A 20,181-nucleotide genomic window follows, 5' to 3' on the forward strand; every position below is an offset into this window, starting at 1 on the left:
TTCCGTCTTTTCCCTTCCACCGAAATCCAGAAAGTCCCGCCAGCCTTGGGGGGACCTTGGTGACGGAGTACCAAGCCTGTGCTCGGTCCCATCCCACCCTGGACTGGCGTTTCAAGAATGCAGAGATCAGCCCGGCAGCCCGGATCTCCGCCTGGCTGGTCCGGAGAAAGGGGGAGATGTGTCAGCTGAAGATCCTCGGCCAGGTACTGAAGTTCCGCGATCCGCCGGCTTCTCCGGATCCAGCAGCTTCTTAACTTCCCAGGATCTCCTCCGCCTGGCTGCGAATTCAGCTAGAGCAGGAGAGCCGCTCGGAAGGCGGCCGCCAATTTTCCCCCCCGCTGAGTTGCGTTAAGCTTCTGGCTAGCTTGGCTTAGTATCCAGGCGGCCAACTCGACCCTGCCGAGACCCTCCTCCCGGGCCCCCGCAGCTGGAGCGCGATGCTCCCGTCGCTGCCAGGCCCTGGCTTAATCCCCGCAAGGCAGCCTTCCCCTCCCCTTTCCCTTCGGCCCTTTTCGCCGTCGGAGCAGAAGCCCGCGGCTTGCCGCCGGAGCGCCGGAATGAGGCGCCCGTGAACTCCCCCGGTTGGGAGGAAGGGGCCACCCCTGCTCTCCTCGCCATCCTCACGGCGGCGGCTCCGGCTCCAGATCGCCCGTCCATGGGGCTGTCCGCTCCCCGCCGAGCGCAAAGCGGCTGAGAGGAGGGGGCGATGGCCCCGGCGCGGGGGCCCGCCTAGCATGGCCCGGGGAGGGACGCCCCCCGTCTCTTCCTCTGGCCCCGAGCCCCTGCCCCGCCGCGCCTTGCGGAAGCTGCTGCTGGTGCTGGGCTCCGTGCTCATGTCTCTCTACGCCAGCTATTGCCTAGCCGGGGCAGCGCGCGTCCTCACCCGGGATCCGGCCCCGATTGCCGTCGCTCAAGGCGAAGAGGCGGCTGGCACGCCCCGGGATCCCTTACTGCAAGCCCAGCCGGGGGGAGAAGGCGACAAGCGGCTGCCGCAAGCGGTGATCATCGGCGTGAAGAAGGGCGGCACCCGAGCGCTGCTCGAGTTTCTGCGGGTGCATCCGGACGTGAGGGCGGCCGGCGCCGAGCCCCACTTCTTCGATCGCAACTACGGCCGGGGACTCGCCTGGTACCGGTACGTACGTGGCTCCGGCTGCTCGCGAATGGCGCCAGCAGGGCAGGGCTCCCGGCCTCCTTGGGTGTGCCGGGCGCGGCACGAAGGGCGCCCGGGCTTCCCTTCCTCTCCTTCCCTGGGTGGTTGGGATAGCTTGGAAAACTCGCTGGGAAACCAGCGGCGGCCTCCCTTTTGCTTTTCCCAGTTGCCCAGCTCTAAATTTAGAGCTTCGTTGACAGCCAGCCTCACACATCCATCCAGTAGAGAGAAGAAGCCAGGATACGCATCTGGGAGGGATTCTCTTCAGCTCTGTCCGATGAATATCCACACTAAACTTGTGCATCCCGGGCATTGTTGGCTTCTTGGTAGGCGAAACCGAGCAGGCTGAGAGGGAACCAAGGGGTGAAGTGATGGGAAGTGCGATCGTTTCTGAGCACGTGCAAAGTTTATCTTTGGTCTCGTTCGGAAATGTAGGTATGTGTTCCTGCGTTGAAATAAGCTTGGTATTCAGGGAGAAATGGGCATCTGGATCTCTAAATATCTTGGGTTTGGGTATATGTCTTTGGGATTCTTACAGGGTGTATTCTCAAGTAATCCAGTAGAAAACTACCTTTTACAACTCGGTCCTAGCAAATTCCACTCCCTCGTATTTTACATACTCACCACCTCCTTTTTCCTTCTAGGGTTATTAAGTCTGTAATCCTTTCTTTCCTATAGTGCCAGGGCAGCCTCTGCATTGGGATGATCTCTTATCTCTTATTCTTATCAAGTGGATAAGAAATCATCCCAATCATTAAGGTCCACCTTGATTTCTAACCCCTCCCCACAAAAAAACCCCACACATATAACTTCATTACTTCTTCCCTTAAATTCAACTCCCTCAGTTCTCTTTGTCCTCTTGTCCTCTGCCCCCCCCCTTAAGCAGTAGCCCTCCCCCTAGCGCTGTAATGTCCTGGGACCCATTCTTAAACTCACCTTCATCTTCCTATCTAGCAACCTCCTTTATAAAATATTAGAAGAGGAAATTCTCTGCAACATTTATCCCAAACCCTCATGTCAAGCCTGCTATTTGGTCCATGATATTCTACAGGAAGAGAAAGAAGCTGTAGGCAGAGTTTATTTATTTTATTCTGTTGAATGAATTAAGAGGTAAGAGCATGTTTAGAACTTGCTTTCTCCAACCCCAACTACCACCCTCATCCCTGTCTGTGAACTCTTCAACCCATGGCTCTTAGTTCATTCTTGTGCCCAGTATGGCATTCCCTGCACACACAAACACACACATGCCACTCCAAATATCTTCCAAAACTAGTTCTTGATATTAGGGCTACCAAACCTGGGCTATAATAATCTAATCATGAGATGGTATATATACAGTATATATACAGTATATATATATATATATATATATATATCTATATATATATATATATATATATATATATATATATATATATATATATATATATATATATATATATATATATATATATATACAGTATATATATATATATATATATATATATATATATATATATATATATATATATATATATATATATATATAGTATATGTATATAAATCTACCTATGTATCTGTCTGTCTGTCTGTCTATCTATCTATCTATCTATCTATCTATCTATCTATCTATCATCTATCTATCTATCTATATCTTGCCCTTTACTGGAGATTTGGACTTTGGGGCACAGAGCTGGTAGCACTAATAAAAAAAGCCCGTGGCTCCACAAACTCCTTGAACAAACTGTATAGATTCCAATATATAAGTTTTACCAGCTGAAGTGGTCCAACTGGTTTCAGATTGTCAGCTTGGCTCTTTCACCTACTCTGATCATCTTGTATAAATACTGCAGACAAATTAAATTGACCTGCAGACTTGTCCATTCCAGTAAATAAATCCTTAAGTAAACTACATTCCTTCCATGAATCTACTTTCCCTGCCCCCACAAGCCATCAACCCTGTTCATATCTGACTTTTTTCAGCATCAGCATTGGAAGTAACCTTGCACTGTATCTGTCCCAAAGTGCCTTCATCCTTATCTTCAGAGGTAAAGAAGAGGTGTGTGAGCATGAACAACAAAAAGAATTAATCAAGGTCTCCATTGGGATGAGAAGGGAACAGGCAGAAAAAGAGATAGGTACTAAACAAATATTTCAGTGCAGGAAGTTTTCACCAACAATTTAGTGAGTGCCTGTATGAAATGACTTAGTACTTGGGAGGAGATTGAAGAGAGATGCTTTTAATTTGGATGTGTATTCTAATGAACCAATATTTGTCCATATATGTTTACATTTTGAGAGGCAGGCAATATAGAAATCTGATTTTACATCATCAGCACCTAGATTCACATCGCTCAAATTACCCATAGTTTGCTCAATTAGACCAATTTCTGAATCATGCAGTCAGCTAAAATGTGCATTGCATTTCATGAGCTATGTGACTTTTCAACCTTTTCGCCCATTGTACCACTTTTAGGATATGGCAATATCCAAGTACCACCAGCCGCCTAGCAAGGTGTCAAAAACCTGATGACAAAAAAAAAAAAGGAAAAAAGTGATGAAGTACAGGTAGTCCTCAACTTACAACAGTTTGCTTAGTGACTGTTCAAAATTACAATGGCACTGAAAAAAGTGCCCCCCAAGCCACAGCTGAGCAAGACACCTGCCTGCCCGCCTGGCAGCGCTCTTCCTCCTGTCCGAGGTTTTCATTGTTGTGAGCATTTCTGTTGAGGATTGGCAGCGGGGGTGGGGTGGGGGGGGTGTTTGGTTATTATCTCCCCGTCTGCTGGGTGGCTGCAGCAGGTTTTGGTCACTTCAAATGACCCTGGGACACTGTAACCATCATAAATATGAATCAGTTGCCAAGCATCTGAATGTAAATCACAAGACCCTGGAGATGCTGCAACATTCCAGCTGATCGGTGCTTCTTCTGGGCTCAGCAGAAGCGCCAGGATCAGCGCCGAGCTCCAGCTGGAGCCTGGCGCTGATCCTGGCACTTCCACTGAGCCCTGACAGCTCCGAAGAAGCGCTGATCTTGGGGCTTTCGGTGAGCCCTGACAGCCCTGCAGCTCCAGCCATCTCTCGCTCAGGCTTGTGCAGTGCTGCCACCAGTTCAGCTCATCCCCCGCTGCTACCACTTTTTTAGGATGGTCATGTACCACCTGCCAGGTGCCAATGTACCACAGGTGGTGCCCGTACCACTTTGAAAAGCCCTGCTCTGCAAGAAAGATACTGTTGTTAGTGACTCCTTCCTTCCTTCCTTCCTTCCTTCCTTCCTTCCTTCCTTCCTTCCTTCCTTCCTTCCTTCCTTCCTATTAGTGGAATAGAAAAGTTTTATATGATTTGACTTTTACTCCTAGATTTAAAAATCCTAAGTAAGGCTTGCTGATTTTTAAAAACCGTAAGTGTAAAAATTAATTTATCATTTCAAGTATATGTGCCTGATCTCCCTCACCCCCTCCCCTGCTTTGGACAACATTTGGACAGATGGTAAGAAATTAGTGCAATTAAACGCCTTTCTTCTCTTGTAAATATTTCAGCAGTGCTATTTGCTCTCTTAAGATACTCAGAGTAACAGTAAAATAAACATTTGCAGAAAATTTCTGCTACTTTCCAAACTATCTAAGGATTGTAAAGTCCAGTTTAGAGAATTTAATTGAAATCAGTAAAATTTAAATTAATCAATTGTCTCAGTAAAAACCAAACACTATTAACTTTCCTTGGGTTGGGACATATGGTTTTCAATCAATAATTGATACTGGAGTCAGATGTTCATTTTACGAAGAGCCAGATGTCTTTAAGAGCCTAGGAAATTGTTTATAAAGAGTCTGTCTATTGGTCTAGTTAACTCAGTCCTGGCTCCTCTTCTTTAACTAAAAAGAGTCCAGCTAACAATTTTCCCAGTCTTCTATGGAAAGCTCTCTCTCTCTCTCTCTCTCTCTCTCTCTCTCTCTCTCTCTCTCTCTCTCTCTCTCTCTCTCTCTCTCTCTCTCTCTCTCTCTCTCTCTCTCTCACACACACACACACACACACACAAAATTATATCTGAACAAATGTATGTGTGTGAAACTTGGGAATTCCTGTGTGTAAAAGACTTGCTTTATCACTCTCCAGTAGTTCTTCCTTATTTCAATTTCTATTCACTCAAGTGTCAATATTTTGTGTCTGAATAAAAGTATTATAATTGGGAATGGGTGTTTGTAGGGTACAATTGCAGAAGTGTTGCAATCCCACTGGGGGGAAAAAATGATGGATAGCCCTGTCTCCATTTCCTATTTCTCATTAAGATTGTTCAGACAGAACTTCGCTCTGCAAGCTGAAGCAGCAACTTATGAGCACTCCATTCCACTTTACTCCACAGGTTGTCCTCGTAGGCATCCACATTGTGTTCCTGTGTACCCACAGTGGTGTTAGTTTTCAGCAGCTTTCCTGCAGCTGAGCTGATCAATGTCTGGCTCCAACTCCTGAGCTGCAAAGACTAATGTTAATTCCTAAAGTGGCAGCAGGTGCTTTCTCATTTGCTACATCCTTACTCCTTAACTCTTCCTGTTCTGGGCCAAAGTCAGAGCACCTTGCTGTTTGCAATCACTATGCTAGGGCTGGCTTTGTGTTCAAGAAAATAGGATACAGGGAAAAGGCTGCAATCCACCTTTTACACTGCCCTGTTAGTCGACTCGCAAAAGCCAGGACTGCACTTGGGAAGTACAATCATAGAATCATGGGGCTAGAAGGGACAATTATGGGGCTGTAAGGGACAACAAAGCTAGGTAATCCAACCCCTTGCAATTTGCAGAAAAGAATGACCTAGGATTGGTAGACAGTCCCAGTGTTTTGCTAATGTTCCTGCCAATGTTTTTCCTTGTATTAAAATCTGGATAACTATAACTTAAGGCCATTATCTATATGCATTGTCTAGTATAGACACTGACAAGGTAAATTTTGATAGGAATGATCTGGTGGTGATCTGTAGTTACCCTAAACTTGCTATTGTGGTGTGTGTGTATGTGTGTTGAAAAGATTCTTGTCCTAAATGTCAATTGCCTTGTACTTCCTAGTAATTACATGTTAGGAAAGCTGGCATAATATAGTACAGAAGAGTTAACAGCCTTGCTGACAGAGAGTTGTATTCTCAAATTCTGGGAGTTCTAGTTTCAACATCTGGAACCACATCTAGATGGTCCTGGGCTAGAACAGACTGGCATAGTATCTAGGTTGCTAGACTTGCCTGGGAACGGACACACACATTTTCCATCCCTATTCTGAGGGCAGAGAGTAGTGTAAACTAGGCACATGTTTATGCTGAGCCAAAAGAGAATGCTTTGAATCAATATTTTGATAGTAGTAGAAAATGTTTTCCCCCCGGGGTTTTTTTTAAATAGGCACAAGTGATTTGAATACTACTTTAAAAAAATTACTAACAGCGTGAGAGCTTGATTAATTTGCCTTGTCCTTAGGAACATCACCATGCAGCTTAAACATATTACCTGCAAATTATTAGACTGCTTTCCTGGTCCCTGATAATTGATTCAAAACACTGTGATTAAATGAAATCTTACACACAAAGAACTCTGACTTACCATGACTAAGCAACTGGTTTTTCACTCAGGGGCTCCTCCTATAAGGGGGAGTGGCTAAACAAACTGTGTTAGAAGTACTTTCCAAGGTTTGCTTAACATCTTCTGGCTTGTTCTTCTCCTAACAAGCTTGTTAGGAAGTAACACTGCAGTCTTTCTTCTTTTGATGGCATGCTAAACAAACCACAAAAGGAGCTTCTTGGGAGAAGCCAAGTGGAAACAATGGAGGTGTTCACAGCAGGCGGAAATGTTGGCTTAGTAACATACGTGAATACAGCCAATAATGAATAATGCCAAGTAGTCTGGATGTACTCATTCTCCCATCACCTGCACAGCATTATCCTTTGTAGTGTTTTATAGAATTGTATGAACATAATAGCTCAAAATGTTTTCTTGATTTTGTTTTTGAACATTTTGGGGGAAAGATTTGGATAACAGTCTCCCTCTCTGACGGCTGATATTTTTGTTGTGCTCTGATCTGGCTCACATATCATGGTAAGACATAAGGTAGTTGATTTGATATTGGCTTAGTGTAGTGTATGAATACAACTAATACAAATGTGTTCAGTAAACCATGGTTAACCAATTCACAATTCATTTTGAGCCAGCCACAGTGAGCAAACCCTAGTTTACCATTTGGCATGTAATATAAACTCAGACAATTGTGTTTATTAATGCAGTAATCCTTTAATTAAAGAAATCACTGTGTCACAGTGTAATGCAATCTCAGCAAATGCATTCTTTCTGATATAGCTTATTTTGACAAAATACTTAAAGCTACTTTGATTCACAGGTTCACAATGATGGGTTTACCAGAGCAGATCGAGGATTACTTTAGAGCTGAAGTGTTAATGCTGGCTGCCAATTTAAATCCATACTCTGCTTGGGAGGAAAAGTGATGACTTCTAGGAAAAACATATTCATGCTTTCAGTGTTTCTGGAGATATTAACCACATCTCCATCACTGTCTACACTGGAGCTGCCAGCAAACTGATTACAGGGTGTATGTCCCAGTTTTCTGCTTTGCTTCCACTCTACACCCAGGTACATAACCAACAACAACCTTAGTACTCCCACTCCGAGAGCACAGAAGCCTCTCTTAAAACATTCATACCTCTTATTTGTTCTGTTTTTAGCAAAACATTAATACTGGAAAGGCTGGCCAATAAGTTTTGAGATCCATGTAACTCAGCAGGGAGGATACTTGGACAGGATACCCCATAGCCCATTGATGAAAATGTTGTTTTGACAAGAAACCATGGTGGGATGGACTAGCAAATCTGCCATAAATGTCCCTGATAAAAGCAATCCCTGGTGGTTCTCTGGACTCAGAACGGAAGATGTAGAACTCTGACTCCACCCAGGAAGAACATCCCCATGTTCTCTTTAAAAATCACACTGGAGAATAAAGAGAGACGGTTCCCAAATCTTCAGCACACCTTGCAAAGTCCAAAGAGCAGGAGCCTAATTACTGTACCACGTTAGATATCCTAGGACATGGGTGTCAAACTCGCCGCATTACGTGATGTGTCGCAACGTATTGTGACTTTTTTTTTTGCATTGCCGGAGCTGGGGTGGGCATGGTCTCTGTATGATGCAACCAGCCCGTGGGCCAGCAGTTTGACACCCCTGTCCTAGGACTTTCATCTGTCTTCCCCAATACATAGCCATAGAATCCAGGAGCATAGCAAAGGAGCACTAATTGGAAGGGATTGCTCATGTTTTATATGCATGGACCTGACTCTTTGAGGAAAGGAGTCAATACTCAACTTCCTGGGTATACAAAAATATAAATATTCTCTCATTGAGACCAAGTGATATCCAAATAGTTCTCTTGGGAACAACACAGAAACAGTAGCCATTGCTGTTTTCAGGGATTTTTTTTTCAATTGCCTAATCTATTCTACACTTCTGGGATTAAATCTGATGGTTTTGCTTGTTTTTGAGATAAGTCATGACCATCTAAATGCTTCCACCTGCTGCAACTTGCTCCCATACTGACCCCACTTAGGTCTACTTACACATGCCAAATGTGCCCTGCCCAGCAGCGCATGTGCCCATTCCCAGATCCATTTTGTGACACTGAAAACCTGGAATATATGTGCCATGGACCTGTTGTATAGGTCAGCTGCATTCTTCCTAGGAACACTGGAAAAGAAAGTGATACAGTACGTCATTCTACTTCAGCCCTTCCTCCCCCCATCAGATTATTCCATCATGGTCATGAGATGGGCCTCCGTCCTGGCTTACATAGAAAATATACAACATGGGACCGAACTCAGTAGAAGAATTTCCCAGAAGTTGTGAATGCTCCAACATTGGAAATTTTTAAGAGACTGGACAACCATTTATCTGAAATGGTATAGGGTTTCCTGCCTGAGCAGGGGTTAGACTAGAAGATCTCCAAGCTCCCTTCCAACTGCATTATTATTATTATTATTATTATTATTATTATTATTATTATTATTATTATTATTATTATTATTATTATTATTATTATTATTAAAAAGTCTGTGAATGGAATTTACAACAAAAATAAAAGATCATGAGGTAACAGCTAGATTGCACATGTGCAATTGGTTATCATGGAATGGAAGACCAAAAGAATTGAGCCAATGTTCAGGCCTCAATCCCCATTACAAGACACTGAGAAAGCATGGCTGCAGAAATAAAGAGATGGAAAATACTTCTTTTGGAAAGATCTTTCTCTCGTTCCACCTCTGAGAGATTTCCTAGCTCTTGAAACAATAAAAAAAAATCTGAGCCCTCTTTCTGCCATTCCACTGGCATAGTGTTCCTCTACTGACTCCTCACTTAGTAGTTCTCCTGAAAAGGACTGTTCTTTCCATTTTCTGCAGCTGGGGTTCCAGCAAGTCTTCAGTCATGACCAATCCGGTCATTGATTTAAACAAACCAATTTCAGAATGGGAGAGTTTTTTTTAAAAAAAATAATAATATTAAGGCTTTTGGGTATAGACGTTACCTGAGAAGATAACTTTAATCAAGTCCAATCAAATATTTTTAATGGGCTCCATTTTTCATTCCTCAGGAAAAAAAAAAGAAAAAGCCACAGTGAGGAAATAAACAAGAAAGCCATAGGGTAATTGCCTTATTTGCAATTTGCAGATGCTTCTCCCACGTGCTTCTGTCATTTGAAGTTAATAAAGTTGTATCCTCTGGCAAGTTAATATGAAAATAGCTTGTTGGCTCAGCAAGCAATTTGTCTTTGTTGCATGGCAAAAATGTTTTGTTTCCCATCAAGCAGACAGGGGTAAAACAAAAGGGCTCCCGAGCTGAAATCAGTATACATTTAGCAATGAAAGGTCCATGTTATCATCAGAAATCTTTCACATTAGAGGGTCAGGACAGGAATATTTAGGTTGCAGTTGTATGATTACCAGCTATGGGAATCAAACTTGGTGGAATGTATGTCCAAGTGAAAACGGGTGACAATTGTTTTTCCCCTTAGAAATATATCCAATTTGTATTTACCATATGATAAGTCAACCCAAAACATGTGCATGCTGAAATGTATTTTTCAGAATTCTTCGTGTTTCATAAATATATAGAATAATGCGAGTATTGAAAAAGGTCCTTAGTGAACTTGAGTAATTATATTAAAGTATGCACACGAACACATTTCATTAGATGGAAAACTCAGAAAAAGTGCACACAGTGAAGTGTGGATTAAGAAAAAAATGTGTGCAAAAATGTATATAAATGTCCTTCTCCAATACCAATGTAAACAAATGTAGCCCAAACTGGATTTTAGAAATTGGGCAATATTTGGGAAACAAGAGAATGATAGTGAGCATACTGAGAAATAATCACTATTAGTTTTCTTTTTTTCATATTCAGTTTTCTCTAAACTTTTGTTATAGAATGTACAATGATGGAGGCAAGAATAAAGTAAATTATGGGGAGCAGTGTATCTTCTTTCTCTGAAGTTGGTATCTTGGGTCCAATGGGACTTCACAATTGGACTATTAAATTCAATCTGATTGCCAGGGCTTTTTTTTCTCATAGAACGCTCAAAACGGAGTTCCGGCACCTTTTTGGGATGGAACCTTGTAGGGTAGGCAAGGCGGGTTTCAGATATATAAGCCCTGGTGATTTCAGATATAATCACCTAGCTAAAAGAAGGTTCCTGCAGTGAAAAATGGGAGAATGGCATATGACTGGATGTCAATTTAAGTCCTTTTAATCCTACAGAGGCTGTGATATATAGATGGTTTTTAGAGAATAAAACCTTTTTACTCCTGAAACCTGAGACTGTCTGTGGAAGGATATTTTCTTAACTGTGCAGTTATCCTATTTTACACGCTTTGAAAGAGGATCAAAAAATGAAACATTTAAAGGTCTGAGGTTTTTCACGTGTATTTTTAAGTATTTTTTCTAGACTTGGAAAATTAACACCTGAATCTGGAGACCCTGCATGGACATAATTTTTGGCGGCTATCCAGTGAAATCGCTTATCTTGTGATCCTAAAGAAACATAGCATATAGAGTATTTCATTGCCATCAGAGGAAATACTTTTGTACAGTGTGCAGCCTCAGAAATGTGCCAGCGGAGAATGCAGAAGCAAATACACATTTAGTAAATAATAATTTTTGAAGTTTTCACAATTTTTTGATAAATGTATTTATCTTGAAAAAAACATTTCAATGTGTGGGCAGTTTCACTGTACCCATCGTACAATAAAAGGAAACTCAGACAATAAGCCTGCTGTTAAGAGTACATACCTCCATTCTTTTTTTAACATAGGCTATAAGAGCTTATCTTGAGAGAAGATGTTTTGTGACAATGTGATATAATTCATTACACATCAGGAATGTACATACTTCATATGGCTCCTTTTCAGGTTGTAGTACAAGAGGAACAAAATGTGAAGGCTGGCTTTTGGCTGTATTTGAAAGTGCATTGGGAATTGTGTTTTTCAAGAGCATTGATTTCTTGATTAAACATTCGTTTATTCATCATTCAGGTTTCTTTTTTAAGTTCTGCTTTTGATCATGATCTTGTTGGTTGGTTGTTGGTACAAATATAGTGAGAGCCAATTAGTTGAAGTAGTTAAGATATAGGCTAGAAAGCATGAGACTGTGAGTTCAGAGTTCCACGAAAGCCAGCTGGGTGACTATCTCTCTCTCTCTCAGCCCTAGGAAGAAGACAGGGCAAACTACTTCTATAAATCTTGCCATGAAAACTGCAATAACTCATCCATGAAGTCACCAGAGTCAGGAATGGGTCATAGAAAAAAACTGCCCATGGTAGGTTCTCTGACACCTGAGACCTAGCTAAAAGATTGGCAAAATTTGGCTTGATTATTTCAACGATGTTGTAACCTGCCCCTAGCTTAGCTTGTCTACAGATTGGATATTGATCTCAGTGGGGACGGTATTTGTTACATGTAAACAGGTGTCTCTATGGAATAAGCACCTATCATGTCCGATGGGGTATGGATCACTGTGATGCCACTTGTCTTCTAAAATGCTGTTCCTGAAACCTCGGTATGAGAACATACATCTGCTAATGTTTTATCAATTAGATTCCTGGGAATTGGAGAGTCAGCTATTTTTTTATAGGATTATTTTTCAGGGACCTAGTGTGCAAGAACGTACCTCTCTTCAGCAACACAATGACTGGAATGTGAAGAAATATATGAAAAAAAACTATTATGATTTGAGCTTCATGATTTCTTCTTGGGTTTTTTTTTTTTGAATAAGTAGATAAGTTGGGAGACTACCATTTCAGCGGGTGTGAATCTGAGATGGACATGTCCTTAGTAAATTCTGGATTGACCTTGATGGGATTATAAAGAGGTTGAATGAAATAAGCAGTTCTACTCTACATTTAGCAAAATTAGCTAATCTATTTGACAAAAAAAAAATAACAATCAGAACCAGCCACGCATCAAAGCCTTTGCTTAGCAGAATTCATGAAAGAACTCAGAATTCTGATGCTGGGAAATTCTAGACACACAGGTGTATCCAGAGTTAAACTGCAAGCTTTGTTGAATGCCCATACACAAAATGTAGTGTTTGCTAATCAACCTGGATCAGTTTGAAAGGATTTAAACAAATCCAGAGTGGACACACATATCGGTGGCCATCAGTCATGTTGATTATGTATTCTTCAGTATCAGAGGCAGCGTCCTCCACCGTGTTAGTCTGTAGACATTATTTATTTATTTAATTAGTTTTCTATACCGCCCTATTCCCAAAGGACTCAGGGCAGTTTACAGGGCAGGAAAACAGTTCTGAAATTCTGTCCTGTGTATGAGCTTCTTGCAGGGTTCATTCTGACCATCTGGAGAACCGTTCATTCTTTTTTCTTTTTTCTTTTGCTTAGTGCTGAAATATCAGCTTTAGACATGGAGCACTTCATCATCAACTATCAACCTATTTTTTAAAAGACTTTTTTCTCTCTCAAAATACAATTCTTTCCTTTTTTTTTTAGAAAAATATATCTTGTGGATAATTGAGTTTCTGCATGCTCTTGAGTTGTGTGTACAGTATATATATGCCTTCTATCCATTTTCCTTATAGATAGGCCTTTAATAATTGAGCCCAAAACTTCTGTGGCTAAGTGAGACATTTGTTAAATGAATTTTGCCCCATTTTATGACCTTTCTTGCCACAGTTAAATGAATCAGTACAGCTGTTAAATTAATGACATGGTTTGTTAAGTGAATCTGGTTTCACATGACTCTGGGACACTGCAACTGTCGTAAATATGAGTCGCCAAGTTCTGAATTTTGATCACATGACCATGGGGATGCTGCAATGTTGTAAGTGTGAAAAACGGTCATAAGTTACTTTTTTTCAGTGCCATTGTAACTTTTGATGGTCACTAAATGAACTGTTGTAAGTCAAGGATTACCTGTATTTGCCTTCATCTGTTCCTGGAGCTTGTACCTTTTGGTAGATGATCAGAGTTTGTCTTCCAGTTCCCCAGTGTAGCTGCTATAGTAACATCTATTTATAGTAACAACTACTATGGTGCTGGAGAAGACTCCTGCGAGTCCCTTGGACTGCAAGGCGATCAAACCGGTCAGTCCTAGAGGAGATCAACCCTGACTGCTCTTTAGAAGGCCAGATCCTGAAGCTAAAACTCAAATACTTTGGCCACCTAATGAGAAGGAAGGACTCACTGGAGAAGAGCCTAATGCTGGGAAAGATTGAGGGCAATAGAAGAAGGGGACAATGAGGTGGCTAGATGGAGTCACTGAAGCAGTAGGTGTGAGCTTAAATGGACTCCAGAAGATGGTAGAGGACAGGAAGGCCTGGAGGAACGTTGTCCATAGGGTCGCGATGGGTCGGACACGACTTCGCAACTAACAACAACAACTGGGAAGAACATCTGCTTACAAGGTTGCCAGTATGTTACAATGTTACTTCCACAACTTAGAGGGGCTTTTAAATTCAAAGAGGCATAGCAGCTTAGCGACTAGGAAGTGACTGGAAATTTCAGTGCACTTCTTACATTGGTTACACAGTACTCAATCTTCCTTTGTATAACACTCAAAGTTTTATCTTTGGTTTCTGCAAATCTGCACACTCACAAATACATAGTTTGGAAACATGGAGGAAGCAATTAGCAATTTGTTGCATGCCCCTTAGTTATGGGGTAGGATTTCTGTTACTTAACCATTGATGATATCTCCCAAGGTTACATCCCAAGCTAGGATGACTATTTTTTTTGCTGTTGATTAGATGAAAGAGAAAGATAATGAATACCAGGAGAACTTGAGTGTTGACTACATTTTGAGGTTCACGAGATGACTGTAGATCAATTTCAAACTTCTTTTTGAAGGTTTTAGGGAATGGAAATTCAGGTTTTCTGGAGGAAATCTTAATTTATCAATATTTTTCAAGTGTCTTCTGCAATACATTTTGAGGATTGGAATTACAAAATGTGGGGTTTTCCCCCCTTCTTCAAAATATAAACACTGTTATGTTTGGAGTAATTTGATATTTTTAACAGTACAAAGGAAAGAAAATATCAGAATTATAACTTCCATGATAAAAGCTAGAAATACCTCTTAAACAAAAATGTTAAATGTGGAGGAGATCAACCCCATTTTCTTTGGTATACTTTTTGGAATGATGATGATAATAATGATGAATTAAATGTATTATGGCTGCTCCCTCCAATAGACTCTTGGCAGCAAATTCAATTACATAATTCAAACAGTTAAAAACATAATAGAAAATGTGACAGTCCGCATGAACAACAACAGTGACAATAAAACATAACAGGAGCCTCACAAACATACTAACTGCAGGCTTGTGAAGAGAGACAGCTTTTAAGGACTTTCTGGAATACCAGGAAATTAGGGCCCTTATGTATCTCGTGGGACAGGATGCTGTTCCAGAGGTTGAGGGGGGGGGGCAGCAACAGAGAAGGCCCATTTCCTCTGTCCTGCAAGATGACAATGTTTAATTGAAGGAACCTGAAGCACACCCACTCTGCCCCAACATACTCTAGCTAGCCGACCTAAACTTCTGGCTTATTGTCTGTGTGTCTTTCCAAACTCTCTGATAGTCAGCACAAAAGACCCATTTGTAATGAGGCTCAGCACAATTAAACTATACTGATGTAGTCTGTGCATATTTATGTTAAAATATATTAGCAGAACCCCGTGTTAGGAATATGCAGTTAGAAGACAGCAGAGTCTTTAACATCAGCCTCTAGTTCGCTTTTCCGTTTAATTAACAGAAGAAGACAACAGCGACCCCTACAGTTTTAAGCAGATTAGGAACGATAGCTAGTACAATAAGGAAAGATGAAGTAAGTTTTCTTTTAAGAAAAGGAAAAAGAAAAGGAAAAAAAAGCCCAGGAAGATCTCCATGTTGCTTTTTCAATGGAAGATTATAGTAACACCGGGGCAAAGACTAAGTCAATATGATTAAACTCTTTTCAGCAGCAACAACTGTAGTAAAATTGCTGCCATTCCAGCAACTCTGCCTATGAGTCAATTAAAGCCTCTTTATTTGCTTACGGATCAGGATAAGAAATGTAACATGTTGACTCAAGGGGGAAAAAAAGTCTCTGGTCCCTCTTAAAATAAGGCAGATCACTTACAAATACACTTCTTTAAATCCCTGACTTGTGATTTAGGAGCTGCAGCACCTCTAAGGACAGTTCCACGTGGACTGAATATTAGAGGGAATGTGAAGGCCTGCAGCAGCTTTCTTGGTTTCATGGCTGTGAGTTCCCAGATTCACAAGGGAGTTGGCCAGAGGGAAAGGGGGAGGGAGGCCATTCACAATGGCCTCATTGATTAAAAAAAATTGAGGAACCGCTTAAGGAGTCTGTTGAGCAGACAGAGTTCAGTAGCAGGTGAAGCCTTCCCCAACCCTTTCTGTACATGTAGTGTGACTTGGTATAAAACCTGGAGGGGGAAAGAATGAGAAAATCTTACTCAGGTTGTGTTAAAGTGCATGAGAACAACACAGTACTCTGGTGCTGGTGGGTAGAGGAATTGTCTCAAGAAAGCACATTAGAGCAAAAGGAATTGCTTTGTTTCTGTTCCTTTGTTGAACCAGCCATGGACTGGCTTGCTTACTAGAATTCCACGATCCTGTCAGTCAAACCATAATGTCTATTTTGCATACAGGTATGTACATTTTGCCTTTCTTTTTTTAAAGCTGCCACTATTTACTAAAGCAACAAATGCCTCCAGCTTAAAGGCAATGTGAACAGTTGAAAAATGGTTGGGTGCACTGCTTTCATCTGAAACTCTGTGTGGGATTAATGATTGCATTTCTTGAGGTGTTGAACCTGGGAATTTTGCGCTATAAATACCAATTTGTCCACTCATAAAACTGGGATGGAAAGAATATGAAGAAAATATGAAAAATGGTTGCAGGAATTGTATGTGTGTCTAGTCTAATGAAGAGGACTAGGGGTGACATGATAGCAGGGCTCCAATATTTGAGGGGCTCCTACCAAGAAGAGAGGGTCAACCTATTTTCCAAAGCACGAGAAAGGAAGAAAAGAAGCAATGGTTGGAAACTAACTAAGGTAGGGGTCTTCAAACTTGGCCCTTTTATGACTTGTGGACTTCAACTACCAGAATTCTCCAGCCAGGAGAGGAGGCTGAACTAAGGAGAGGAGCAACCTAGAACTAAAGAGAAATTTCCCGACAGTGAAAATAATAAATGAGTGGAAGAGCTTGCTCCTCAGAAGTTGTGGGTGTTCCATTACTGGAAGCTTTGAAAAAGAGACTGGACAGCCATTTGAAATGGCATAGGTCTCCTGTTTGAGCAAGGGATTGGTCTAGAGCAGACATATCAAACACAAGGCCCGGGGGCCAGATCCGGCCCGTGAAGTGGTTTCATGTGGCCCGTGAAGCTATCCTGGAAACAGTAAGGGAACGGCCCCCACTGCCTTGGCCCTGGCCCAGAGACCCTCCTTCTGCCAGAGACCCTTAGATCTGTCCCACTCCTGCCCAGGCCCCCATAGGCACCCTTGATGCGAATGAGGTAGAGCTGGCCACGCCCACCCAGTAGGCCGTACACACTCTAGCCACGCCCACCCAGTAGGCCACACCCACCCTGGCCGTACCCACCCGGCCCTCTGAGGGCAACCGCAATGCTGATGCGGCCCTCAATGAAATTGAGTTTGACACCCCTGGTCTAGAAGATTTCCAAGGTCTCTTCCAACTCTGTCATTGTATTTTGTTGTTATTCTGAATCTAAGCCAAAGTAAAGTTCTTGGTTTCTTAAAAGGACTGGGAGGGAAGCCTATTCCAGCAGCTGGAGGCAGCTGTGGAATATTGTTTCCTGTGTGTGCGCCCCCCATCCATGATACTTCAAGCTCTTACTTAGGTGGAAAATTGAGATGGGACTTAAAATTTTGGACATTGTTATTGGTCATACATACTGTATGTATGTATGTATGTATTTATTTATTTATTTATTTATTTATTTATTTATTTATTTATTTATTTGGATTTATATACCGCCCTTTCCCGCAGGACTCAGGGCGGTTTACAGGGTATTTAAAACAGGAAATACAAAAGTTAAAAACAATTAAAAATAATTACAATAGTCCCTGAAAAAGTAAAAAAAAAACCAGTTAAAATTAAAATTAAAATTCTCAGCCTGTAGCTGGCAGGATTTGGCAGGAATCATATCCTGAAGACCACAATTATAGGCATTACTGCTTTGGGTGAAACAATAGTAATGTGAGATAGTATTTGATGTGCCTCAGAAGGAAATGATAATGTGCGTTGCATTATTAAGAAAGGGATGTGGTTGGTTCATTTGCACATGGATTGCATTGAGTGGAAGGGAGACTAAGTGGTCCACATTGTAATCTTAATACTTGAGAAAGTTAATATGATGCTCTCAGGATGCTTTGGATCAATTTCCATGAATTCTGGGTAGTAAGGCTTATGACATTCAATCTGGTGAGACCAGACTGGTGTGACTGCCTTAAGGAATCTTTGAATGTTTATCATCATCTAATTATTCTCCTTATCCTCTTGATACAAATCAGAAACTGGTTTTGAACTTGTGTACTTACTATCCTAATAGTCTTATCATACTTTTTATGCTCCAGATTCAGTTGAAATTCTGCATTCAGTCAAATCTTGGATTTTCCACTCAGACTGACTTTTTAAAAAAATCCATTTGCTTGGATAGATGATTTTTTTTATCCACTCATTTTTCCTCCAGGGAGTATAATTAGCTTCCCTTAAATTAATTTATTTAAAATATGCTCAATAAATATTTTAAACAATTGGTTTAATCCAAGAGGACTTTTTATGTTTTTCCCATTTGTATTATTTTCCCCCCCAATTTGCTCTGTTTGTGTGTGTGCGTGTGTGTGTGTAAAATACAAACAGAAAATCTGTGTGCAAAGCTTCTTGTGCTTGATCTAAATATCTTTACATCCAAATATCCCTGCACAGAATTTGTGCAGATGCAGTAGCTGAATTCTGGGAAATGGTATTAGAAATGCTGCTTTCTCCCAACTGAGTTTATGCTAGTATCTTCCAGAAGAGGATCTGCTTATGCACCTGAGATGCCTTCCTTCAGCCAGATGGTGAACTCTTTGCCAATAGCCCTGATTTCAAACCACAGCATCCTTTAAAAGCAGCTGTCGGCTCCTTGATGAGCTTTTGAACTGTGACCTGTGTTTGCAGGGGTCGGGCTTTTCACAGACCGGCGGCTGAGATGGTAGTATCCTTCAAATCAGACTGTAACCAGGACTTGCTGCAGCTGCAAGGTAACTGTGAGGGAATAATTCTGAGACTGCTACATAATACATCTTTAGAAGTCACTTAATTAGTTTATGGCAGGAATGAAAGGAGGTCCCAGCTCAGATGAATGTGACATCTGGGAATAAAATGGAGAAGGTAACAGGAGGTCAGATTCCAGTACAAAACATTAGTGTTCAGTCTTTGGGGGCCTTTGAATATCTGGGTGTCTTATCATGTATTTACACATATAATTTATTTATAGTATAATAGTGGTTTTTGTTACAGCACAGAATAGGGTGAATTATTTTTCTATCATGACGTCAGAAATCTGGTAATTGTTCCAATTTCAGATGAAAGTAAAAAAAATCAGCTTTTTACAGTAGGAAACCTCAAGATATTTTAAACTGACTCTCACATCACTGTTGGTTCTCAGTATCAACAAGACTAGTGTAAAAGAAGACCGGATCGAAATCCTAAGGTGCTTTTTCAAGAGGCAACTGGCCTTTCTTGTTTTTCTTCGAAGACATTTCGCTTCACTCTCCAAGAAGCTTCTTCAGCTCTGACTGGATGGCAGGGAATGGAAGGATTTATATTCTTTGTAGACAGCTTGTCACTTGCATTCTTTTAGAGAGTCGTTGAGGCCAGTTGGAGGTTTATATGTGTCCCCAAGGTCACCTGAGCAGTGCAAATGGGTGTGGAGCCTTCCTGGAACTGCTGAAAGGACTGTGTTATGGAGCTGTGCTTTCTGCAGGACATTTTCTGCCCTGTGTCCCTTCACTGTTGAACACAGGCACAGGCTGTTTGGGATGTGTCTGTGTTGTCTGCATCTCAAACTGAAGTTCCTGTAATCTGCAATTTTTCTGGAAATCTGTTCATTCTCCTGCACCATTTGAAGGGTGTTCATCCCAAAGTGCATGGCTAAATTCCTCAACAACCAGTCATCAGCCGTTCAAAGTTACAATGGTACTGAACAAGGATACTTATGAGCAGTCTTCATATTTATGACAGTTGCAGTATTCCTGCAGTCACATGTTTGCCTTTTGTGACCTTGAGTGCTAACTTCCAACAAGCAAAGGGAAGCTGACAGGAGATTGTAAATAATGGCCACGTGATGTCTTTGCTCAATGACTACATTAATTTGCTCAACAACCATAATCAGGAGTCCCAGAACTGCTGTCATTAAGTAGCATGGTCATGTGTAGTTAGAGTAGTATTGCATTGCTTGAAATTCCAGTCCCAGTTACCAATGTTAAGTGAGGACTTCCTT

The 20,181-nt window shown here is 41.5% G+C and overlaps 1 protein-coding gene across 1 annotated transcript in view; it reads left to right on the forward strand.

Moving 5' to 3' along the window:
* Nucleotides 1–734: 734 nt before the first annotated feature.
* Nucleotides 735–20,181, forward strand: part of LOC310636653 (heparan sulfate glucosamine 3-O-sulfotransferase 3A1-like) — a gene marked incomplete at both ends in the record, with an annotated part of 113,147 nt that continues 93,700 nt past the window's right edge. The window contains one exon of the mRNA XM_083356642.1: nt 735–1,132. Within this exon, the coding sequence (XP_083212768.1) occupies nt 735–1,132 (398 nt within the window). The remainder of the gene's footprint in view (nt 1,133–20,181) is intronic.

This window comes from Vipera ursinii (assembly GCF_947247035.1).
Source record: "Vipera ursinii genome assembly, chromosome: 2".
NCBI lineage: Eukaryota > Metazoa > Chordata > Lepidosauria > Squamata > Viperidae > Vipera > Vipera ursinii.